This window comes from Girardinichthys multiradiatus, chromosome 4 (genome assembly GCF_021462225.1).
Source record: "Girardinichthys multiradiatus isolate DD_20200921_A chromosome 4, DD_fGirMul_XY1, whole genome shotgun sequence".
In the NCBI taxonomy this organism is placed as follows: domain Eukaryota; kingdom Metazoa; phylum Chordata; class Actinopteri; order Cyprinodontiformes; family Goodeidae; genus Girardinichthys; species Girardinichthys multiradiatus.
This window is the reverse complement of record NC_061797.1, coordinates 50,187,064-50,214,023: the sequence shown is the minus strand read 5'-3', so window position 1 is coordinate 50,214,023 and position 26,960 is coordinate 50,187,064. Positions and strand designations below refer to the sequence as shown.

General features: G+C 40.5%; 1 protein-coding gene across 1 annotated transcript in view; it reads left to right on the top strand.

Annotated features, from left to right (window-relative positions):
• The window catches only part of LOC124866761 (SH3 and multiple ankyrin repeat domains protein 2-like), a 317,419-nt gene that overhangs the window by 185,121 nt on the left and 105,338 nt on the right, over nucleotides 1-26,960 (top strand). The window contains exon 13 of the mRNA XM_047362701.1: nucleotides 24,565-24,994. Coding sequence (XP_047218657.1) covers nucleotides 24,565-24,994 — 430 coding nt within the window. The remainder of the gene's footprint in view (nucleotides 1-24,564; nucleotides 24,995-26,960) is intronic.

Genomic DNA, 26,960 nt, shown 5'->3' with positions numbered 1-26,960 from the left:
CTTGGTTTTATTGGCGGTTGGCAACAAACTTTTAGTAGCATTACCGCCACTTACTGGTATGAAGTGTGGTTCGTGTCGGTCTATCTATTTATATATATATATTTAAATTCTACAAATTAAATAAATAAATATATCTTACCTATATGTATATATACAAATAGACATACTTACACATTACATTGTATTCTACCCATCTATATCCTCCATACTTTCAGAATGTTATCTACTATAATCAAATTCTATGAAATAATTTAGTTTTCTTTAAAAAACGAATCACTATTTGTACATGTTTACTCCCTAAATTCTTCCTTGAAATATCTAATAAATTAACCATTTCCTTAATACCTTCAAACTCTCTTCTCATATATCTTCTTTCTATTTCATATTTATGACATTCTAATATAACATGTTCTATTGTTTCATATTTTCCACAGTAATCACATTTACCAGTATCATGCTTTTGAATTTTAAAAAGTGTATAATTAAGTCTTGTATGCCCAAATCTCAACCTTGTTATCACTCTTTCCTCCTTTCTATTTCATCTTCCATTTCTTCTTTCTCCTACTATCTTCTGAATTTTATAAAACCATCTTCCTGTTTTTCCTTCATCCCACCTTTTTTGCTATTTTTCCATCAGCTTTCCTTGAACAATACTCTTTCCCTCAGATTTACTTGTTTTAACTATAAAACTAATAGGATTTTGAATTATCCTCTTTGCTATTTTATCTGCCCTCTCGTTTCCTTCTACTCCAATATGTGCTGGAACCCACACAAATATAACTATCAAGCCCATTTTTTGTATTCTGTATAATGTATGAAATATTTCTAATAAAATGTCCATCCTACTATCTGATTATATTTTAAACTTAATAATGCAGAGCTTGAATCTGAGCAAATGACTGTTTTTAATGTTTTTATGTCTTCTACCCATTGTAAAGCTAATAATATAGCCAATATTTCTCCTGTGTTTACTGATAAGCCGTCTGTAATTCGTTTTCCTATTTTTAGATTGAATTCTGGTACTACAAAAGCTATTCCTACTTTTCCATTTATTTTTGATGCATCTGTATATATTTGAATATATCTATAATAATTATTTAAATGTATCTGTACTGAATAACTATCTACTATGGAAGATTTATCTTGCTTCTTTTCCATTATTGACATATCTACTGTTGCTTCTGGTAGAATCCATGGTGGTATAATTGATATTGGTGATGTTTGACTAATTTCTAAATCAATCATTTTAAATTATTTTACTTTATTTTCAATTGTCCATCCAAAACTCTTCATTTCTTTCTTTTCTTTTTCCCAACATGGATTTAAAATTTCCCAAATTGGATGATCCAAGTTATTACCTTGTAAATTTAACCAATAATTTATTTCTAGTTTTATTCTTCTTAACTCTAACGGCATTTCTCCCATTTCTATTTCTATTGCTGCTGTTGGTGTAGTTTTAAATGCTCCAGTACATAATCTTAATGCCTGATGTTGGATAATATCTAATTTAACCAGATGTGTTTTAGCTGCTGAACCGTAAACTATACAACCAAAGTCTATGTTAGATCTTATCATTCCTGTGTAAATCTGTTTTAGTGATTTCCTATCTGCTCCCCAGTCACTGCCAGCCAAGCATCTCATAATATTTAACATTTTCTTACATTTATCAACAACTTTTTGAATATGTATATTCCATTTTAGTTTTTCATCAAACCATAATCCTAAAAATGTTATATACTTTACTTGCTCTAATTCTTGGTTATATAATTTTAATTTTATTTCCTTGTTTATTTTTTTCTGATTAAATATCATTACTTTGGTTTTTTCAACTGAAAACTTAAATCCCCATTGTAACGCCCATTTCTCTATTTCAATAATAACCTCTTGTAATTTCTTTACAATGAAATCTACATTTTTTCCTCTTTTCCAAACAGCTCCATCATCTGCAAAAAGTGAACATCCCATTACTTTTCCAATATCTTTAAATACATCATTTATCATAATTGAAAACAATAACGGACTTATAATACTCCCCTGTGGAGTTCCATTTTCTACTATATATTTTCCTGAGATCACTTCCCCAATTCTAACTTGTATTTTCCTATTTGTTAAAAAGTCTTTGATCCATTTAAATATTTTCCCTTTAATGCCCAGTATTTGTAATTTAATTAATAATCCTTCCACCCACATCATATCATATGCTTTTTCTATATCAAAAAATACTGCTACTAAACTTTCTTTATTTACCTGTGCTCTTCTAATTTCATGCTCTAAACATAGCATTGGATCATTAGTACTCCTCCCTTTTCTAAAACCACTTTGATACTTTGACATATATCCTTTATTATTTAAATAATATACTAGTCTACTATTAATCATTTTTTCCATTATTTTACATAGATTTGATGTTAAGGCTATTGGTCTATAATTTCCTGGATTTGATTTATCTTTTCCTGGTTTATCTATTGGTACTATAATTGATTCCTTCCAGCTCAGTGGTAATTTTCCCTCCTCCCATATTTTATTATATAATTGTAATATTATATCTTTCGATTTTCCACCAAGTTGCCTTATCATTCTGTACCAAATTTGATCTTTACCTGGTGCTGTATTTTTTGTCTTCCTAAGTGCATAATTTAATTCAGCTTTTGTAAATTCAACATTTAACAAATTATTTGTTTCTTCATCATTCTGTAATACATCTTTATATATAAGTTTTGTATTTTCTCTTCCTTTTCTTCCCTCTTCACTAATATTATTTGAACTGTTAATTTTACTAAATATTCTTGCCAATATTTCAACTTTAACTTCATCTTTTATTATATTTATATTATTTATTTTTAATATAGGATATTCAAACTCTCTCTTTATGCCATTCATTCTTTTAATTATTTTCCAAATTGTTTTTATTTTTGTTTCTTTCCCTATTGTGCTACAGATATTTCTCCAATATTCTCTTTTTACCTTCTTAATAGTTCTCCTTACTATTGCTTGCTTTCTTTTATAATCAATTAAATTCTAATAAATTGAATTTCCTTTTAGCACCTTAAACGTTTTATTTCTTAACTTTATTGCTTCTTTACATTCATTTGTCCAACATGTTACCATTTTCTTATTACTTTTACAACCTGCTTTCTTTATGAATTATCTGCTGCTTCCATGATTATCTTACAAATTTTTAAATTTACATCATTTATATCCATTCTCATATCTACTTTCTCTAAGTTTATTTGACTCAAGTATCTAAATTTAGTCCAGTCTGCCTTATTAAAATTTTGTTATTTTATTGACATTTATTATCTTATTATTTAAAGTTAATCCTACTCTTATTGTAATGGGATAATGATCACTACCTGTAGTTGATTTTTTCACCACTCACAACTACCAGCTAAACCATTTGAAACCATTGTTAAATCAATAACTGATTCCATCCCTGTTCTTACATTGATTCTTGTTCCCCTCCCATCATTAATACATACTAGATTTTTTATTTCCATTAATTCTTCTATAACTTGTCCATTTTTATCATTACAATTACCCCACAATGTACTATTTGCATTAAAATCTCCACACCAAATTACTTTCCCTTCCAAATATTCATTTAACTCCTCCATTATTTCAATTGACAATGTTTTACATGGATTATAAAAATGTATTATTTTAAATTTATCTTCTTGTTCCCATATCTCAATTACTATATATTCAAGTTCTTTCCCTAATACCTGATATTGTATCCCTTGCTTAATAAATATTCCACATCCTCCTGTCGATCTCTTCTTACACCATCATATCCTTTTATCACAAAATCCAATGTTGTTTTTAACCATGATTCCTGAACACAAATAATTTCTGGTTGTTCTTCAAGACTATCAATATAACCTTTAAATTCTTGTCCGTTAGCAATTAAACTTCTTGCCTTCCATTGTAATATTAACATGTACTTTCATCAGATGGTCCTTGTCTCCCATCTACCTCCAACGTTTTATTTATGTTCTCCCATGATCCCTCCTTAAACCCCAACAACTTTCAGCTCCTCTCACTATTATTTTAATCTTCTCAGTTTTATGCTTAACTTGGTCAGTACAGTTGATCAAATATTCTACGAATAATATTAGTTTTTCTACTGATATTGTAACATTTTCTTCTGACTGTACTTTGCTTTGCTGTGAATTTGATTCGCTATTTGTTCAATCTTTCTTGTTTTCTGTTCCTTCACATTTTTAACTGCTTCTGCATAGCTTATGTTTTTAGTCATTTTAATCTGTATTTCTTTTGCCTTCTTCCTTACTTCACATCCTCCATACGTAACTCTATGTTGCCCTCCACAGTTACAACATTTTTCTTGTACTTCTTCTTTACATTCTTCTAACTTGTGATCTTCACCACATTTTGGACATCTCTGCTTCCCTTTACAAACTGCTGCTATGTGTCCATACCTTTAACATTTGAAACAACGAAGTGGTGGAGGGATTTAAGGTCTAACCTGAAAGCTGAGATAACCTATTTTTATGTTTTGTGGCAACTCTTTTTCATCAAATTCAATGAAGATTGACATACTTCCTACTTTTTCTCCATTTATTGTTTTTGACAATCTCTTCAAGTTATTCACTTTTGCACCTATAATATTTCTCTTAATTTTATCAAGATCTTCATCTAGAGGGATCCCATAAATCACTCCTCTAATTTTTTTATTTTCTCCCATGATTTTTTTCTCCAACACCGTTTTCTTGCAGATATTATCCACTTTTAAAGCCTTGTTCTTTTGTTCTTCATTTTTACAAACTACCAATAAGTTTCCATCTCTCAAAATCTTTACCATTTCAACATCTTCAATTTTCTTTTTTATCTCTCTTGACACCACAATGGGGCTGATGTTATCCTGTTCTTCCTCGTACTAAAGTTTTATATTATTTTAAATTCCTCCCTCATAACTTTCCTCCCAACTATGCTTTCTTCTTCTGAACTGCTTCCTTCCAATTCTCGCTTGCTACCTTGAATATCACCAATTCCCTTTCCTTCATCTATTTTATTTCTTCCACGTCCTTTCCCTCTTCCTCTCCCAGCTGGCGTCCACCCTTCAAAATCCATGTCTTCCTCATTTCCTGTCTCCATTTCCAACCGAACCATTCACATACCAGTTTATGCCCAAATCCACCTTTTCCGAATCCGATATATTTCTATTTTTGTTTTTCCCGCGCCGCACCAAAACCGTTCTTCTTCGACGTAGTCTCACCACCGACAACCACCGTCTACCGAGTTTTACTCCAGCTTGGCCAATCAAACTCCTCCAAGGTCTCAGCTGCTTAAGAAGCTCCTCAGTGATTGCTCTTGATGCCTCACAGCTGCACCTACCTGTCACACCCTGGTGGAGGAAAGGAGAAACAACACTCACACAGCAAGACAAACCTGCACACAGCTCCGTGGCCTGACACCCTGAGTCTCAAGATTGCATTAGGAGTCATTCTTATTTCTGACTCTCCAACACTGACATCTGGAGCATACTGCTTAGGACCTGCAAAGTGAGTGAGTGGTCTCCATCACCCATTGCTTCTGACCACCTGGCCTCAAGCAGGACTATAGTGCAGCCTCAGTTAAACTGCGGTGCTCCTTCTTGACCTGCCAGAATGTAATCTGGATTTTAGGTGATAGAAAAAGTAGTGTATCTTTGGGAAGTAGAAGGAAAACGATGCATGGTTTTCAACAGTTCTTTTACAACAGCATGAAAAGTGTGGCATGCTTGTCAGCCCCACTTTGGCACTTCTGAATAAAGTTCAGTTTCCTGGAGAAGTCAACTAATAAGTAAATCAAGCTCAGCTTCGTGTAATTTATTATGAGTCTAACTCTTGGAGTTCTGTTTCTGGCTACGGAGGTTCCTTAGTGAACATTAAAGAACAACCAACACCACGAAGACCAAGGAACACAGTAGAGGTCAGGGAGAAAGTTCTCTTTTTGTTTAAAGCAGGGTTAGGTTCTACAACATTTCAAGCTTTGAACATTTCCCAGAGCTCTGTTCGATCCATCATCTGAACATGGAGAGAGGATGGACCACCTGCAGACCTATATGGACATGGACATGGACGTCCACCTAAACTGACAGGTTGGGCAAGGAGAGCATTAATCAGAGATGCAGCCAAGAGGCCCATGGTGACTCTGGAGGAGCTGCATAGATCCACAGCTCAGGCAGGAGAATCTGTTGACAGGACAGCTATTAGTTGGACATTCTTCAAATATGGAGGAACGCCAGATTTGCAGTTTGCCACAAGCGATATTGAGGACCCAGCAGGTGGACGAAAGGGCAGAACTAGAACTAGAAAACCATTATAAATGTAGAGGAAATCCAATACTGCACATCACACTGAAAACACAATTTCTATAGAGACACATGGCAGTGGCAGCATCACAGTGTGGGGAAGCTTTTCTTCTGCAGGGACAGGAAAGCTGGTAAAAATTGATAGAACAATGGATGGAGCTAAATCCAGGAAAATCCTGGAAGAAAACTTGGTGGAGACTGACACAGACTGGGGTGGAGGTTCACCTTCCAGCAGGACAGCGACTCTAAACACAGCCAGAGCAACTATGGAATGGCTTATCAACACATATTCATCTGTTAGAATGGCCTAGTCAAAGTCCAGACTTAGCTCTAGTTGCTGTGAAAGATGGTGCTACAAACTATTGCCTTAGGGGATGGATACCAACTCACACTTTTCATGTTTTATTTGAAACATTTCAGCTTTTTGAACATTCCAGCACTCAGTCCTGGACTTTGTGTTGGTCTGTCACATAAAATCCCAATAAAATCCGTTGCTGTTTGTAGTTTTTATGAGACAAAACATAGAGAAGTTCCACGGTTATGAATCATGTAGGGCACTGTATATCTTCTTTACTGGTTTGCATCTAAATTAGAACCTTTACTGTTATCAGAGAGTGTATGTAAATGTCCACATGAACCAGTCCTGCTAATTTATTCTTCACTGTGTAACATCTTGAGTTCTCTGTTTAGCAGCACATCCAGGAAGAAGGAAAAATTAACACTCAGGTTCACATCCTGTCAGCATGGAGCTTTATTACAGCTTGTTTCTTTGTTTCCTTCATGTGATGAGCAACTTTTATCCTGCTTTTGGAGCCTCCTCCTGTACAAGCAGAATTAAAAATAAACATTGTGACAAATGTTTGATCGCTTGTATTATTTGATCCAGATATGATGATGCACCTTCTTCTAAAGATAACAAATTTAACGCATGCTCTGTCATTGCTGTCGTTCTTTGGGAGCATGTTTGAAATTAAACTTAGCTATTCATCCTGTTAGTCTTCATGTCTTTGTATGTTCCATCCAGATATCTGTGGACTTGAAGTGGTCTGAATCAGTACTGGATCAGTAACTCTCCAGGCTTTCTCCAGGTCTTTTAAGACAAATTTTAGATTCTGTGCTTTTTAAGCCACCTAGCTTTGACCAGTGAAAATTTCAGCAATCCAGCTTCTAAACTGAAGAGAAAAACCAGCATTTACTCATAATGGAGAACTTGACAAAGAACCCATGATCAGCTGATGAATGATCCACCTCTCATTTCCTGGGTCAGGTCTATTCTGGATTTAGATCCCATTTCTGAAAGACTTGATTCTCAGTTTTAAACTAGTTGGTAGAAAATCATACAGATGCTGAGTATGGTCTCCTTTATTGCCAATTTTATGACAAAATACTCTGACTGTATCCCCATCTTCCTTGCTGCTGCTGAGCCAGGTTGAATTTACATCTACCAGGACAGTTTATGAATAAATATCCTCCTTTATGAAAAGCAAACTCTTCATTGCTTTCCTACTAGGCATTGAAACTGCATTGGCATTCTAAATGATATATATCTTAACAGTGACGGGTCTAGGGTATCATTGAATCTCAGGTCTGCTTTTGACACAGTTATTTATAACATACTGATTGATAGACTGGAAAATGGGTGAGAGTTGCTTGGTACTGTGCTAAACTGGCCCACAAGAACTGTTTTCAGTGAATTATAAATCTGGTTGACAAAAAATAATTGTGGTGTTCCTCAAGGGTCTATTCTCTGGCCACTGTGGCTCATATTATAGACTACTACAACATCCACCATATGTTAGCTGAGGACAGACGACCCTAGCCAATGGATCTAAAGGCCACAGAGGATGCAAGGAACCTACACCAGCTACACAAAGTCTGTTACTAAATCAGCTTACTATCATCCTAAAAACATGTAGAAATAAAGAGTTTTCTGTCAAAACAGGATGCAGGAAAAACTGGTGCACGACTTTATTTTCAGGATGTTAGGTCACAACAGCATCTTTACTGGTTTCTGTAAAAACATCCATCAGGTAGCTGCAGCTCATCCAAATGTTGCTGCCAGAGTCCTGAACAACACGTGAAAAATGAACCAGTTCTTAAACCAGTGCTCTGGCTCCCTGCTATTGGTCTATAAAGCAATAAATGGCCGTTTCGGAGTTGCTGGTCAGGTAGAAACCATGTAGACCCTTCAGGTCTTCAGAGACCTGCTTACTCAGTGTTCCCAGAACCAGAACTAAACAAGGGCTTGCCCTGCTCCTTAGCTCTGGAATAAACTCCTTGAAAAATCGATATGCAGAGGCTGGTGGTGAAAACATAACTACAGCTTCTGATCTAATAATCTGAGTCAAGAACTGTTAGCCTCTTTGAAGCGTGAAACTGAAGACTAGATTTTGGTGAGATATACATTTAAAATAAACTTTAAAGTCAGATTTGCCTCTAATTGTATTTTAACACCTGTTTCTTTTATGCCTGGGCTTCACCGTCTTTCCTGTCATGTCCTGTGCATTGCCTTGTGTATGAACATTGATTGCTATGTAAATAAAACTTTCTTGCCTTGTATCAGTCTACCTTCTACTTGTGAAAATGGAGAACCGAAGAATGGAGCCTAAACCAGTTGGCTTCTTTCAGCAGCAGAACCATGACAGCGACAGAGAACATGGATTGATCATGTAGCCCTCTGGTGTAAGACTGTAGTTTTAAAGATGTAAAGGAACATCCATTTTCTGAGTTGCTAGGCAACAACATGGACTCGTTCCTCTAAAGAAGCTGCTCCAAGTATGTTTCCTGTCCCTTCATTCCCTCCTCCCAACAACTGGCTGAAGGGAAATTTCATTCAGTTTCTTCTTGAACACCTATTTAAAACCATCTACCTATTTTCAAATTGGGGTTAGGGTTCTTCTTGGTAGCACTTGTTTAACTTTGGCTGAAAGAACCAGACTGAGCTCATGTTCATTCAGTTAAAAAATGGCTCATTCAGTAAAGGACTTCATGTCATTGTTAAAATTTAGCTATGAAACCATAACCCCCCCCCCACATTTTTAACCTCATGAGTCTAGTTGACCTCTGATCTCAAACCTTGTTAGGCATCTGTCCTTTCTGCATGAAGCTGGAGGAAACCCTGACCCATCTACTCACTGGATCGGGATATGATCACAGAGTTATTAATCAGTACATGTAATGGTCTTTAATCTGAGCTAATATGAATATGCAGATTTTGAAATAAAGTGTCCTGAAAATGAAGCCTTGAGGAACCCTACAGGTAATCTTTTTCCAATCTTTCATCATTCAGTGTGTTCGATCAGCTGTGTCAACTGCAGATCTAATACTGCTAGGCCAGACGGTTTTAATACAATTCTTTTAAGATGTAAACAGACACCAGGCCAACTTTATTTATAAAGCTCTCTAAAAACAGAAAAGCTCTAAAGGCTCAAAATAGAGAATGAATAAAGTGCCTGAATAAAACCTTGCATCTAAAACAGTGGAAGCTGAAGGAAAATCTGTTTAATTGTAACTGTGACTCTTCACTGTTTCAATGCAGACAACTGAGAAAAACTCATGATCAGTTTGTATTGTTACTCAGGGCAGCCTGATCAATGAACACAACAGTCACCAAATCCCACTGGTTTTCCTCCTTCCTACTGGAACTCGCACAGCTTGGTCATGATGTCGTTCTTAGATCCAAGCGCCAACATCCGAGAAAAATCCCTGAACGTTGCACAGGAAACATTCATTTTCCTGCCATGATCATAGTGTGATAGTGCAAATAAACTTGGTTTCATGAAATAAATGAAAGTTGGTGACCTTGAAATAAAAGCATATCTAAATATAAATGATAGCACATATTTAAAAACTAAACTGTTTATTGACTTATGAGATAAACTTGATAGCTGGTTGGTTGGGTGTCATTTTTTTGTTCAAATTTCCAATAGCAAAATTTTGTAATAAGCATTTAGTCTCATCTAAAACAGTTCTGTTGAGATTTTTACTTTGTCTCATTGTCAGACATGCTCTTTAGATTTTCTTTAAATGTTTCCTTCATGCTGTGATTCAATGTCATTTTTTTTGCTCCTGTTTGTAATAATTTGGTTGTTTTTTGTTTAATGGATTAAACCATAATCTTTGTTCTCTTCCTTATAAATCTTCATGTGAAGTTAGTCAAAGTATCTGTCTGCAAAACTGCCTTCTCAATTCTTTTTCTCGATGTTTCTTCACCTCCTCTCATGGCTTCTTAGCCCTTCTTAATTCAGCTGCAAGCAGAGGAGGTGACAAAGTTGAGAGCACACCTTTACACTGTATCCATTGTTTTATTACTCTTGTTTTTTTATCTCTGTCAAATGAGCATTAGAAGAAGAAAAATCTTCAGTACTCTCCTCAGTGCAGAGATAAGAAAAAAGATTTAAAAAACACTACATACAAATTAAGAAATGACAGACAAGACTATAACAGAGACGTATTGGGATAATAAAAAATAATGAATATGTACACTGCACATGTATACTTGTGTTGGATATTGTAAGAAAAATACAGTAGGGAAAACAAGTATTTGATACTCTGTCGATTTTGCAGGTTTTCCCACTTGCAAAGCAAGTATAAATCTTTAATTTTTATCATAGGTTCTCTTCAACTGTAAGTGGCGGAATCCACAACAAAAACCCAGAAAATCACATTGTGTGATTTTTAAGTCATTAATTTGCATGACATCAGTATTTGATCACCCAACAACCAGTAAGAATCCCAGCTCTCTCAGGCCTGTTGGTAGTTATTTAAGAAGTCCTCCTGTTCTCCACTCATTACCTGTATTAACTGCAACTGTTTGAACCCCTTATCTGTATAAAAGACACACCCAAATATAAACACTCCAACCTCTCCATAATGGCCAAGACCAGAGAGCTGTGTGAGGACATCAAGGATAAAAAAGCAGACCTGCACAAGGCTGGGATGGGCTACAGGAAAATAGCCAAGCAGCTTGGTGAGAAGGTAAAAACAGTTTTTTCTGTGAGCAATTCCAGAAAATGGAAGAAGTTCAAGATGAAGGTCAATCTGGGGCTCCATGCAAGATCTCACCTTGTGGGGCATCAATGATCATGAGGAAAGTGAGGGATCAGCCCAGAACTACACGGCAGGACCTAGTCAATGACCTGAAGAGACCTGGGACCACAGTCTCAAAGAAGACCATTAATAACACACTACGCCAGGGATTAAAATCCTGCAGCGCACACAAGGTCCCTGTGTTCAAGCCAGCGCATGTACAGGCCCATCTGAAGTTAGCCAATGGCCAACTGGATGATCCAGAGGAGGAATGGGAGAAGGTCATGTGGTCTGAAGAGACAAGAATAGAGCTTTGTGGTCTAAACTCCACCCGGCCACCCTACGGAGGAAGCTCATTTCAGCCGCTTGTATCCGGGATCTCGTTCTTTCGGTCATGACCCAAAGTTCATGGCCATAGGTGAGGGTAGGAACGTAGACCGGCCGGTAAATTGAGAGCTATGCTTTTCGGCTCAGCTCTCTCTTCACCACAACGGACCGGCACAGCGCCCCCATTACTGCGGCAGCCGCACCGATCCGTCTGTCGATCTCCCGCTCCATTCTTCCCTCACTCGTGAACAAGACCCCGAGATACTTAAACTCCTCTACTTGAGGCAGGAACTCCCCTCCAACCTGAAGAGGACAAGCCACCCTTTTCTGGTCACAAACCATGGCCTCGGACTTGGAGGAGCTGATCTTCATCCCAGCCACTTCACACTCGGCTGCGAACCGCCACAGCGCATGCTGTAGGTCTTGGCTAGAGGGGGCCAGGAGGACCATGTCATCTGCAAAAAGAAGAGACGAAATCCACTGGTCCCCAAACCAGACCCCCTCCGGCCCTTGGCTGCATCTAGAAATCCTGTCCATAAAAGTTATGAACAGGACCGGTGACAAAGGGCAGCCCTGCCGGAGTCCAACATGCACCGGGAACAGGTCCGACTTAGTGCCGGCAATGCGGACCAAACTCCTGCTCCGCTCGTACAGGGACTGGATGGCCCCTAATAAAGGGCCCCCGATTCCATACTCCTGGAACACCCCCCACAGGGCATCATGAGGGACACAGTCGAATGCTTTCTCCAGGTCCACAAAACACATGTGAACCGGTTGGGCAAACTCCCATGAACCCTCGAGTACCCTGTAGAGGGTATAGAGCTGGTCCAGTGTTCCACGGCCGGGACAAAAACCACACTGCTCCTCCTGAAGCCGAGGTTCGACTATCGGCCGGACTCTCCTCTCCAATACCCTGGAGTAGGCCTTACCAGGGAGGCTGAGGAGTGTGATTCCCCTGTAGTTGGAACACACCCTCCGGTCACCCTTCTTATGAAGGGGGACCACCACCCCAGTCTGCCAATCCAGAGGCACTATCCCCGACCGCCACGCAATGTTGAAGAGTTTGTCAACCATGACAGCCCAACAACATCCAGAGATTTGAGGTACTCAGGGCGGATCTCATCCACCTGCGACGCCTTGCCACCGCGGAGCGTTTTAACCACCTCGGCGACTTCAGCCTGGGTGATGAAAGAGTCCAACCCCGAGTCCCCAGCCTCTGTTTCCACCAGGGAATGCGTGATGGCAGGATTGAGGAGATCCTCGAAGTACTCCTTCCACCACCCGATAATGTCCTCAGTCGAGGTCAGCAGCCTCCCACCCCCACTATAAACAGTGTTGGCGAAGCACTGCTTCCCCCTCCTGAGGCGCCGGACGGTTTGCCAGAATCGCTTCGAGGCCAACCGGTAGTCCTTCTTCATGGCCTCACCGAACTCCTCCCAGGCCCGGGTTTTTGCCTCTGCCACCATCCGGGCTGCGGCACGCTTGACCTCACGGTACCCGTTAGCCGCCTCAGGAGTCCCACAAGCCATCCACAGCCGATAGGACTCCTTCTCCAGCTTGACAGCATCCCTTATTGCCGGTGTCCACCACCGGGTTCTGGGATTGCCGCCGCGACAGGCACCGCAGACTTTACAGCCACAGCTACGGGCAGCAGCATCGACAATAGATGCGGAGAACATGGTCCACTCGGACTCTATGTCTCCAACATCCCCCGGGATCTGGTCAAAGCTCTCCCGGAGGTGGGAGTTGAATACATCCCTGGCAGAGGGCTCTGCCAGGCGTTCCCAGCAGACCCTCACTATGCGCTTGGGCCTGCAAAGTCTGTCCGGCTTTCTCCTCCTCCAGCGGATCCAACTCACCACCAGGTGTTGATCAGTGGACAGCTCAGCCCCTCTCTTCACCCGAGTGTCCAAAACATGCGGCCAAAGGTCTGATGATACGACAACAAAGTTGATCATCGACCTCCTGCCTAGGGTGTCCTGGTGCCAAGTGCACTGATGGACAACCTTATGTTTGAACATGGTGTTCGTTATGGACAATAGAACATCTCTGATCCAGCAGCAGGTGGTGGCTGGAAGTCCAGTAGCTTCATTACCAGTCTGTCTGGGAGTCTGGTATTGAAGGCAGAATTAAAGTAAACAAAGAGCAGCCTGGCATAGTGCCCCTGCTGCTCCAGATGGGAGATGGTGGTGTGGAGCGCTGTGCAGGTGGCGTCCTCTTTCGCTCTATTACATCTGTATGCAAACTGTAATGGGTCAAATGTGGGTGGGAGGCAGGACATGATGTGGCGTCAGACCAGTTTCTCAAAACACTTCATGACCACGGGTGTAAGAGCAACTGGTCTATAGTCATTTAGCCAGCTGATGGTGGTCTTCTTTGGCAGTGGGATGATTGTGGCCGACTTTATTAGGCAGGGTGGGATGAAGGACTAGGACAGTAAATCATTGAAGATCGTGGTAAAGACCCCGGCCAGCTGATCTGCACACTCTCTGAGGACCCTCTTGGTTACTCCATCTGGTGCGGCCGGCTTCCTGGTTCACTGCCTTTAGTGTGCACCTCAACTCATGTTCCTGCACGTAATACTGGAGCTGTGGCAGTTCAATGGTCGAGCTGTATAGCGGCCTTGGTTCCTTCCACCGCAAAGCTTTTGAAGAAGTTGTTCAACTACTCCGCTAGCACAGCATCACCCTCAGCTGTCATGTTGCTGCTGGATTTGAAGTGGGTGAGGTACTGAAGTCCCTGTCACGAGCACCTACTGTAGTTCACTTTATAGCGTGAGGGACTGTCTTAATTATCGCTCTTTCTCCAGGCATCTTTTAGGAATTGAGAGGTCTTTGAAGATGTTTAGCTGATGTTTATCTAAAGACCCCTCTTTCTCCAGCTACCTTCTCCAGCCGTTTTCTGGAGGGAAACTGAGGCATTTCTAAGACAAGCATGATTGATAATCTCTCCATTGACTCCTGGTTCTGACTCGAGGTCTCCTCCTGGTGAGACATGTCCAAAGGATGTCAGAGTTAACCTTACCTGTGTCCAAAAAACCCCACATCTTTCTGCTTTTGATGATCCTTTCAGTTTTATGTCATTCTAATTTTTGGTCACAACTCATAATTGTAGGTGAAGGTTGGAACGCAGACTAAGCCTTGCCTTTTGGCTAAGCTGTCTCATCACAGTGACTGTCCAGTACAGCAGCCTGATCACAGCAGGTGCTGCCACCAGTCCTGCTATAGATTTCCTACTCCATTCTAGCCTGACTTCAGAACACCAGGTTGGGATAAATGAAGACATTTTGCCTGCAGCAGTAACTCATGTCCAACTCAAAAATGGCGATCTATTCTCTTCCAGCTGAGGACCATGGCTTCAAACTTGGAGGTGTTCATTTTCACCATGTTGTGATGCTCATAGTTATATGTTGATAACTGTTGAGTGGAAAGAATGAACAATGTCAGAAAAGCAACCAGAGTTGTTAGGAATTTTCTCTTTTTTTGATTTTCAAGTTTGTAAAAAATTATTTTAAGCCTAAATCTGCAAGGGGTATGGAAAATTCATGGCTTAAATGTATGTCTATACTAATAAAATACACTGTAAACAGGATTTTAAAGCGGGAGTGAAAATAGAAATGGATATTACAGAAAAATATTTCCAGCAACAACATGGCTGCAGAATCAGCAATTGGGGAGTTAATGAAAGTTCAATAGTTCAATAAAGATAACCAAGTGGGGAGAATATACTATAGGTTAGTGAAGAAAATTCCCTTATTTATAACGATGGAGAGAAGACGGGTTTTTAATCAGACTGGATGGACTTCTATGGTTTAAGCCAGTCTCTCATGTTCAGAAATGACAAATATTCATCTCAGCAATGTGAAGCATCACTACAAAATTAAACACAAAACTGTTTAACCATACCCACCTAAATCTAAGAACTCATTCAGGAAGCGTCCAATAGAGCAGGACTACTGTGGCTTTATTTGTCGTTGATTATCCTCATTTAGAAAGCAAAGAGCAGAAGCAGGAATTTGTTTAGATGCAAGTTTCAGCAGCTTTTTCTTTTGCTTCATCCTGAAACAGGAAACGTGAAGCACATTAACGCCCTGTGGACACCCTTTGTTCTGCCACTGTACGGTATTTAAAACAGTTTTACTATAAAATGGTCCATTTGAAATATGTCGACTGTGTTGTATGTGGCAATAAGCGGTTTGGAAATAGAAATTTAACTTTTGGGTTCTGGTTAAGTTGATAAGATGTCTGATAAAAATGTAAAATCCTGCATCTTTGGCCCAAATATTTCCAACACTGTTTATGTCAACATTCAGTTAGCGTCGCTACTCAGCTGTGCAGATCTTTTCTCCCCGCTTTATGGAAAGCGAGGCAGAGGGGAGGGGCGTAGGGTGTGAATGGGCGGGGCTACGCGCTCGTGTCAGTGGAAGGGCTCGCGCTGATTTTGAGGCAGACAGGTGGCCGGAAAGTCTGAGCGGAATCATGTGCGCCGCGCGCCGCGGAGGAGCCGTCGCTGTCCGCGGTGCTGAAGGGGAAACTCCGGCAACCTGAGCGTCTTTTGTCGGGGTAGCAACGAAGCAACCATGAAGTCCATCATCAATGCCTTAAAAAAGGAAGGTAAGAGGACTGTCCCGCTTTTCTGTTTCCACTTTCCAAGCCAGGCGCTCAGCAGCAGCTGGACATGCAGAGTTGGCTCAACTTAAACTACATCTAAAGCGATGTTCAGCCGCTTTAAACGAACCGGGTTTTAGTCATTTTGAAACATCAACGGAGTGTCTTTGTCAGGATGTAGGAAGGTCGGTGCGGATTTCCGAAGGAGAAGAGAAAAGGAAGCGCCGGCAGGGGAGCAGTTTATAGGTCAGAGCTGGAAGATGTTCCTCCGTTTTAGGAAGAACACCCACATTCTGTGTATACGAGTCCGTGTTGTCCACCCTCATCCGAACAGAACCCGAGCAGCCCGTCCATCTGGCTGTGTGTGAGACAAAGCTGGCAGGGTCGAGTTTTTTTCCTCCGTGAAAGCAGCAGGCAGAGCTGATCAGCGGCTGTGGCCCCTACATGGCGGGTATCCCAAATAATCTGGACTCTGTAGGATGCTTATACACGGAATTATTTTAAGGATTTCTTGTTATTTGTAAAATATTCTATGTTATTGGGTAAAAATCACTCAGCAGCTCTGAGGGTAAATAAGGGAGACCTCACTGATTTGCTCTAGATGTGGCTTCATTAAGTGGCAGCTGAACGTGTTAAAATAAACTGCAACAGCGCTCCACCCAGGAACCACAAGCTTAAACTGATGAGATTATTGAATCCTTCTCTGGGAAAACAGGAAAATCTGCCACATAAATATTCTCATTCTGCAACAGTGAGGTGAAATCTGTCATTTAGCAGTATTTAAAAGTCAGTTTCAATGTTTGCAGAACTTGTGCTTCTGGGTTTTGGAGCACATCTGATCTCCTTGACTGTCTCTGCTGGGAGGCTTTTGAAGCTTCTTTATCATTTAAATATGTAAAGAATGATAGTTTTTACACTGTAAATTCTGAATATGGCAAACTGTGGCTCTTTAGCTTTTGCTTCTTCTCTTCTCGTGAAAAGATTTTTAAATCTGAAATGACCCCCCGTCCTTCAGGAAAAACACTGAAAACTGTGAACAGCTCTTATGGAACAGTTAATTGAGGTTCCAGGAACGACTGAATCATCAGCGCTTTGCGTCATTGCTGACATGCTACTAACAGATAACCAAGTTACCCATCTGTCATTTCATGAATGCAGCTCATTGCTTTCTGGAAGTTTTATTAAATGAGACAACTTCATCTTCTAAGTCATTGTTCCCCAGCAGAAAGTCATAATAAAGAGAATAAACCAGCTGTTCAGAAATATTTATGATCATAAAAACATGTTTAAAACATAACAAAATATAAAAATAGTTTTAAATCTCTTTAAAACTGTTTGGATGTGAAGTTCCTCTTCATCACAGAAACTTTCTCTGGTGAGGACCATAACACAGTGAAGTTGGTTTGCTTTAAGTAAAGTTAATGTAGGATGGATAAGAGTGGAGATGAATGAGAAAGTTGAGCTTTATGTGAGGAATCTTAAGATCAGGGCGACTGGGCTGGCAAATGGCCTCACTGTCTGAAAATCCTCTACTTTAATGACTGGTGCAACCGAGACTGAATATTAATGTTGGTTTCCTGTCAATACACATAGATTTAACTGAAAACAGTTAGAAGGTAAAGAAGGTATATCAGATGGGAATGAGGATGATGAGTGTGAATAAATGGTTAGAAAGAAGGTTGAGTGATGAAAATGAGTTTTAAAGAGGGATGAGGAGAAGGAATGAATTAAATGATGAGTGTTAAGTCGGCATAAAGACAAATGAGGTGGATGAAAATAGGTTGTGAAGAAGGGTGTGAAGGATGAGTGTGATGAAATGGCAGAAAGTAAAATTACAGCAATGACTGGAAGGAAAAAGGATTTAAAGTAAGAATAATAAAATTAGGATAGAAGACATTTAAAGTGGAATGAGAAAAATGAGTTGGAATGAAACAGGTAATAAAGAGAGAGGAGGAGAATGAATAAAGTGAAGGGGTGGATCATAACGAAGGTGAGAGGAACAATTAATAGGTAAATAGATTGTAAAGAGGCATTGGTAGGATGAGTGTGAGGAAAGCTTTACAAGAAGAATGAGTGAGATAAAACAGGTTTGAAAGAGGGATGAGAGGGAGATTTAAAAACAGGGGGATCAATGGTTTAAAGCCAGTGCTCTTTGAAAGACTGCAATTGTTGCCCACTCATTGATGGTAAATGGATGGAGTAACGTTAAATATTTTCATGTGATGCCGTAAGTTTACAGAACCTAAAAGAAACCAAGTTTTGATTTTATATCAATATGCACATGAAAGCTGGAATATTTCAATTCAAAAAGCATGCTTGTTGTTAGTTTTATGTTCTCCACCATGTTAGGACCTTCTACAGACTTTGGTTTTACAAATGACTCATAAAAATGACAATAAGAAATCATGTTTCTGCAGCTAAAAGTTGCTGTTAATGGAGAATAAATTAAGCTCCAAAAATCATCCTCAAATTTCCTTTAAATCCAAACCGATGTTGACAGTTAGGTGACAGGAGGCAAACAACAAGCAGTCTATTGTCAGCGTTAACCACCGCCTGTCAGAGACTTTGATGCTCTGTAACTCTGTCACACTGCATTCCTCTTTGTCTTCCACATTAACGGCAGAAAAGGTTGGTCTCGTTATCAAAACTGTGATCTCCATGTCTGCAGCTGCAGATGAGAATTTAAAAAATGTCCACAAAGATATATTTTCACTTCTCTGCCAACAGTTTCTTTATGACAGGAATAATTTGTAATGATATTTGGTTTAAAGTTTTAGAAATTATTAATTTATGCTGATAATTTCCTATATTTATAAATACTAAAGCCAGATCCTTAGTTGGTTTTATCACTTAAAACTTAATGAACTGAGACCATATTAAAAGGCTGAATTAGAAAAAGGTTTCTTCAGATTTGGCAAAAAAAAAAACATATTTGTGGTCATAAAAATGAGTGACTTCCTCTGCCCTCTAACCTCCCTTCTCCTGACTGTGAACATCTTATTGTCATGTCAGAGTTGTGTAAATTATAATTAGAAGGAAAATAGACCTTTAACATATTTAATCCAATTAAAATTCAGTATTTTTGCTAACTGTTGATCACAGACTAAATCCGTGTCATTTCAACATAAAACTGTGTATAACTTGAGAAGCTAAAGTTGAAAGTAAACATTAGGCTTCTCATCGACAGCTTAAAGTCACCTTTAAACAGATTGTGAATTTGCCTTTGTTTCTGTTTTATTATTTCCCATTAAAGCAAACGTATTGTATGCTGGGAATTCTGCCCCATTCCCAGGAAGTTTTCCGTGTTCTGATTGGTTGGCTCCTGTGACTCTGCCCTGCACTGTGCCTCCATCCATGCAGCATTTTATTGGATGGAAAAGCAGCTTCCAGCCCAGACGCAGTAACATATCATTATAATAATAATGACAAATAGATTAGTTAAATGATGAACTAAAAAGAATAGCCTGTGCAGATATTAATGCAGAGCTGAGTTCTTGAAGACTTAATGCTGACTCTAAATCCAGACTCAGCAGTCAATGACTGGGGCAGGATTCTGCTGGATCATTAATGTTCTGCACTACAAAAGTAGTTTCAGTTTAACTTCATGTTAACCCTGGCCAACACATGTCTGAACATATGAGACCGCCATCAAACCTTGTCCTCCTTGTTGGACGCCGCCAAGCTGATTTTCTGCTCTGTTTGACTTCAGTTTTCTTCCAGGACCTTTGATTCAAGATGCCTCCTGCTTCGTCACAGGGTGGTTATGTGCTACACTGTGCTTAAATAAATAGATGCTTGGTAGATAGATGGGTGGTAACGATGTATGTATGGATCATATTTTGCTGGGCAGAATCAAATTTACTGGCCAGAAAATATCAACAGAATCTTTTTTTCCATCTTTATTTCTCCAAACCGAATCCCCTGATCTGAGATCTGGTGAATCTTAACAGAGTTTACATTTAGGTGGACAAAAGACCGCAAAACAGCTTAACATTGTTGTTTTTTTTTACTTATAAATTCGATTTCTACATATAAATTTAAGACTGCGAGTTTAATTAGCCACACTGATTTCTATACTCTGTATATACTGTTTCCTATATATTTTGATAAATGGCTTATTAATATTTGAAGAGAACATATGATAAATTAATGCAGAAACAAATCTGCAGACCCAGAATAGTATGAAGCAGCAACACAAAACATGTCCTAATGGTTCCAGATGAAATATTGAAGCACCACAGTCTTCACCATTCCATCTAAAAGCAGCATAGATTTTTTTTTAGTCCTTTCACAGCAGACTGTTTTTCCTGGTGTTTTAATTTACTGGGGGATTTAAAGATTGCACATTGGCTCCTTATGCTACTCACCAGCCTAGTAACCAGGTGTTATTAAAGGTCAACCAATGTGGTGCTGTGGGTCTCTTTAAAACCTGCAGCTGTTGTGTTGAGGTCTGGACTCACAGTAGGACATTCATTGCTTTCTAAACTCTGGAAGTAGCCTGTGATGGTCCAGTGGTGATCCAGGAGTTGCTGGATCGGCTTCAAAACATTTCCCATATAAAGAAACTATTCTCCTGCGTTGTTTGGGTGTGATTTGACTCATTCGTCTGCACAAAGGTTCTCGGGACCGGTTCTTTCCATAGATTTTTATTTATAGGCTTCCAGTCAGGTGATTGACTGGGTCATCCTAGCCACTTTCTTTTCTTTTTCTGACACCAGCTGAGAGTTTCTGTTGTGGGTCACCATGTTGCTATAAGAAAACATCCTGTTCACCTTCAGATTTCCATAAAGAACGTTTCATTAAACATCTCCATCCATTATTCCTTCAGGTATGTGAAGTCTGCCTGTGCCATATGCAGAGCAACAGCCAATAGCACAGTGTTCCCACCTTCAAACCAGACTGCTGGTGTGAAGTTTTTTAATTGATACCATTCCTCCTCTAAACATGGTGTGTCATAACATCACACACCATGTTTAGAGGAGGTTAAGAGTTCAGCTTTGGTCTCATCTGATCAGATAAAATTCTCACATTGTTTTATTGACCTGTCCAAATGTTTTGCTGCAAACTTTAAATGAGCTTAAACTTCAATAAGGTTTTTCTTCAGGAATGGACTATTGGACAGTAAACCTCCATAGAAGCCTTGGCAGTAGAAGCTGTTATTCATGTTTGCTTGGGAAAATAGTTCCAGTTAATTCCAGGTCTTTCTGTAGATGCTTGTAGATGGTTACGCTGATGGTTGGGAGGACTGCTTTCTGAATGCTGACAGATTTAACATAGTTTCTAGGATTGTTGTTCTCGCTGATGTCTGGAGTTAATTTCATGACCCTCAAAATATATTTACTGAGAAAAACATGGACATGTTTGACATTTTTCTTGCTGCAAGGTTCCCCAGTGAAGCAAAGGTGAGGAGCAGAAGATTTTGGTAGTGTTGATGGCGAGGGTGGGGGCATCCCCGCACATTTAGCTGTGTTGATCACCTCATGGAAACCTTACAAGTTGCTCCTCATAATAAAGATAATTGATCATGATTTTCAACAATAGAAAACACAACATTTCTTGGTATTATTAAAGGGAGGAAATTATTGTTATTAATTATTCTCATCGAGTTTCGGTTAGTTACTGTGATTGTTGTTCTAAATGTTGCTTTATGAACTCTTTTGGGTGACATTTAAACCAGCATGGAGACCACAGATGTCTGAGGAATGTGCACAGATATGGTAGCTCTGAAATGTGCGAGCTCATTAGATGATAGCACCTCATCAACACGCCTGCAGCAGACAGAGGGAGGGAGGCTTCAGATATTAGTCTGGCCAAGTGATGATGATGATTATGACTCATCGAATCCCCCTTCAGATGTCCAGGCGATCTGCAGTTGAAGAGCAGCAGCTTCAGTGCATTCAGCAGGCCTCACTGTACGGCTGTTTTATCCAACCATCTTTGGCTGCAGGTGTCATAACTGTAAGAGTCTGGGCTTCTAACAGAGGAAGCTTTGAAGCCTGGCTCCAGTACTGGTTCTGTATGATGGTGCCGTGCAGGCGGAGGAAGAGTTAAAAGTCATGTAATTCTGATAATTACACTAATGATGCTGAAATGAGGAGAAGTGCCCTGCAGCTGGGGCCTGTCACCAGTCTGAGATCTGATGCCAGAGAGACACTTGAGTTGAAGCTGCAAAGTGCTGCAGTGTGTTTACAGAACTGTATGAAGTTCAGATCCAGCCCTCATTTCTTTATTTTTCCTTCCATTAGCCAGTGTCCTGTAAACTTTAACAGTTTAACCCTCTTTGTTGTGGCTTAAAAGGCTGGTGCACATCTCAGGTCTTGGAAGATATGAGCTTCAGGTACTCTTATTGTGTTGGAGTTGTTTAAGCAGGACAGTGTGAATTTTGCTCTGATTGCATCCCTGAAAAGGAGCAGAATATAAATCAGTCCTTCAGCTTCCCTCGTGTTGTTTTCACAGTCAATGAGAAACCTGCAGAAGAAACACATGCAGCTCAGGTTGATCAATCATGGTTCTGGAGAGCTTTACCCTGACCTGAGGTGTTTAAATTTATCATGAATGAGCCTCCAGTTTAGTCAATAAGGGGTTCTAAATCTCACCACCATTTTTTATTGTGCAAAACATGCAGCAACTAACTAAAAGGAATAAATGGGAATCAACACAATACATGTTAATGTTGAAACTCATACTGTGAAAAAGAGAATTTACAGTTGGAGTAATCTTCAGTTTCCATGAGGGGAGGAGTAAAACTAGTCGGTTAAACAGTTTTTTAGTATTTGCTTCTAGGTTTTGTTTTCAAATCCTGAACTGTATCCAAACAGCATTTCAGACAGATGTTTGCTTTAGTTGGGAGTTTAAACCAGGCCTCCTGCAGCTGCAGATGTTTCTGCCTCCATCTGACAGTGACTCGGCTGTTCATGACAGTATCACGGCAGCTGTTTGAAATGATTGAGATATTTCTGTGCAAATGAATCTTTTTCCTTCAGCATTCTGTAAATTATTGTTTTGCTTGTTTCCAACTAAAAAAACTGGGACGTTGAAAAATACTGTGGTTGTTCAGAAGAAATGTGTAAGATTTTCAGTTCTTTAATGTCTTTAAACTTCAGGGTTTGGAAGGAAGCTCCACTGCTGATGTCTCCAGACAGGTTTCATTTGTAAAATGCTCGACGCAAAGCAGCCTGAATGAACAAAGCCCAATGCCAAGCTTTTATTAAAGGAATTAATAGAATATGTACTTGGAAGAAAGGAAGAACCATTTTGCATTTTCTTCAGGAAAGTCAAAGGTCATTTCTGATGAGAAAAAAACCATATCAATTGTACTGTTTTTTATGCTGTTTTGCATGAAATTAGGCACTTCAAAGAGGAGGAGAAGCCGATGTTTCAATTTCAAACTTTAAGATAATTTCAGATTCTTCCTATGATCCAAGATCTGGTAGAACCACCTTGTAACAGTTATTACTGTCAGCAGCTTTTTAGTGTACGATGTTAGATTAGCTGCTGTGTTTCGGATCAATGTTCAGTTGAACAGTTTGGACCGCGTTTGGCCCACATTTGACTCTAGAATACTTTGGTATGCAGAGGTTTTTATGGACCTTTAAATGAATAGACCATGAGCCGGTCATGTAGCTGCAGAACCAGCCCAAATCATCAGACCTCCACCTCCGTGCTTGACAGTTGGTCTGTACTTTCTGTGTTAACTTGCAATGTTTGGTTTTCTCCAATCATGGCGCTGCGCATGATGGTCAAACATCTCTGGTTTGGTCTCATCTGTCCTCATTCAGATGAAGCTTTGCAGACTTACATTATTTTAGAGAGAAAACGTTTTCTCCTTCAACCCTTCCAAACAGCCACCCTGGTTCAGTGTCATTACTTTTAATCTTTAACCTGCCAACTGGGGCCTGCAGAGATCTTGGGTTTTGGTCATTTCTCTGACCTTCACGCTCTGACAGGCTGAATCTGCTGGGATGTTTTCCTCTTGGGAATAATCTTCCTCTCTGATGAATGATGGACTTCAGATAGTTTGGATATGACCTGATAACCCTTCCCAGGTTGATGAGCAACATGTGCTTCTGTAAAGTCACTGCTGATGTCTTTATATCTTGGTGTTTAATCTAACACATGGCTGTAAACTGCAGAGCAGCAAACTGCTGAACGGTGATGATGATCAGTATTTAATCAGCTGCTTCCTTCTGCTAAGAAGCTGTAAGGATTATTTTAGTTTTTCACTCAGTTTCTACATTTTGGTTTAGTTTTTGTTGGAAAGATTAAAATACTAAAAGACTCTTATGTTTTCAGTGCCTTTCCGCGAGGCTCCAGCTTACTCCAAACGCCGGCGAGGTCCGTCCTCTGGCAGTGGAAACGGCCAATCCCTGTCCTCGCTAACAGCGCCACGGGTCCTCCTGCGCTCCAACAGCGACAACAATCTTTCTGTAAGCCAGTACCAGCAGCAGCACGGTTCTCCTGGAAACTGGGCCCCCCAACTGCAGCAACACCAACACGCCCAGACCCACCAACACAGGGCCCCCCAGCAGGGTCACTCGCAGCCTGGCTCCTCAGCTTTACACCGCAGCCTGTCCCCCCAGCTGGTCCAGCAGATGCCCAGCGGCAGCCCCAATGGCAACGTGGTGGTCCGAACTATGGGGAGGGGGGCAAGGAGCCGCTCGCCCTCCCTCAGCCGGCTGGGGGAGGAGAACAGACGTGCTCAGACTTCGCAGCGGCAGCCCAAGTAAGTCCTAAATATAATCTTATCGCTGACTGCATAACAAATAACACTAAAATACTTTCTTAGCTTATTCTGGGAACTTCTGCGGTTCCTTTCGAGGAACTGCAACCATTAATTGTTTAGGGTGTTTATATAGAGCTGCAGTCCTCCAGTTAGGTTATCATGGTCAGCGTTGGTCAGGTCAGAGGTCTTCAAATTTAAAAACTAAAAAGAAATGGAATACTCCTCCACCACCTCCACTTCTCCCATGATAATAATAGTTTTTGACTTATTCCTGTTTCTCTTAAAATCTACAATCATCTCCTTTATTTTAGTCACGTTCAAAATGAGATGATTGTTTCCACACCATGCCACAAAGCGGTCCACCACCTTCCTGTTCTCAGCTTCTTGTCCATCTCTGATCCACCCCACGACTGCAGAATCATCTGAGTATTTCTGCAGATGACAGGAGTCTGTCTTGTACAGGAAGTCTGAGGTGTACAGAGTGAAAAGGAATGGTGAGAGTACCGTCCCCTGTGGTGCTCCTGTGCTGCTGACTACCTGGTTAGACTCACAACCCTTCAGTCTCACAAACTGTGGTCTGTTTGTCAGGTAGTCTTTGATCCAGGAGATTGTTGAGGCCTCCACCTGAGTCTTCTGGAGTTTCTGACAAAGCAAATCAGGTTGGATTGTATTAAACATTCTGGAGAAATCAAAGAACATGATCCTCACAGTGCTGCTGACTTTGTCCAGATGACAGTGGGTTTGTTGAAGCAGGTGTTTGATGGCATCTTCAACTCCAACTCCACAGTGATAAGCAAACTGATGGAGGTCCTGATAGTTCATAGTTTGCTTACTCAGGTGGGCCAACAGGAGTCTCTCTAGGACCTTCATGATGTGAGATGTCAGGGCAACAGGTCCATAGTCATTGAGGACTGATGGGTGAGTTTTCTTTGGTACCGGAACAAGACAGGAGGTCTACCACAACACCGGAACCTTCTTCTGGGCCAGGCTAAGGTTGAAGAGTTGCTGCAGAATCCCACAGAACTGCTCTGCATAGACCTTCAGGACTCTAGGGCTGACACCATCTCGACCTGCTGCCTTATTCCGACTCAGTCTCTCCAGTTGCATCTTCACCTGACTTCTTGAGACACACAGGTGGAAGGGGGAAGCAAAGGGAGCATCAGCATCTTCTGAAATGGTTGAAGGCAAACATGTAGAAGTTATGGCTTGAGAGATATAGGACCCCAGAATGCGGACGAGCAGGCAGCGTGATGGTAAGTGCAAAAAGGTTTAACAAAAACTCACTCACAGCAGGAGGCAGGAACAAAACAACAAAAGGGCAGGCGAGACAGGCATGACATAATCAAAAAACAACAAGACTTGATTTGAGAAATGTTTCCACGATGACTAACTGAACAGGTGTCTATATATGGAGTGAAAACCAGGTGGAGCAAGGAGACAGATGAACTTTGAGCAGGTGAACCGAATAAACTTAATTGACAGACAAAACAAAACATGGCTGCGGCAAAAACAGAGACTCTAATTAATGTACAAACAAAACCAAACTTGACAAAACATGAACAAGACTAAAACATCACCAGAAAAATTATAAACAGAAGCATGATTCAAAACTTGAGCAGTGAAAAACAGAAGGAAAAAACCTGAAACCAAACAACCCCAAATCATAACAGAACCCCGCCCTTAAGGGCGGATACCAGACGCCCACAAGAGTCCAAACAAAAGACAACCCATGCAGGGAGGACGGTGGGGGCCTCAGTAGGAGGGCCAAAAACAAAAACAAATTCCCGTGGGGGCCTCGGTAGGAGGGCCAAAAACAAAAACAGAGTTCCGGCGGGCGACGAGGAGGTCGTCCCCAGCAGGCACAGAGTTCTGGGTAGTCGGCGGCGAAGCCGTGGCGGCCTGCGACGGGAACCTGCAGGTAGGTCAGGAGGCCGACCGCGCAGAGTAGAGGACCCCCAAAAACTCT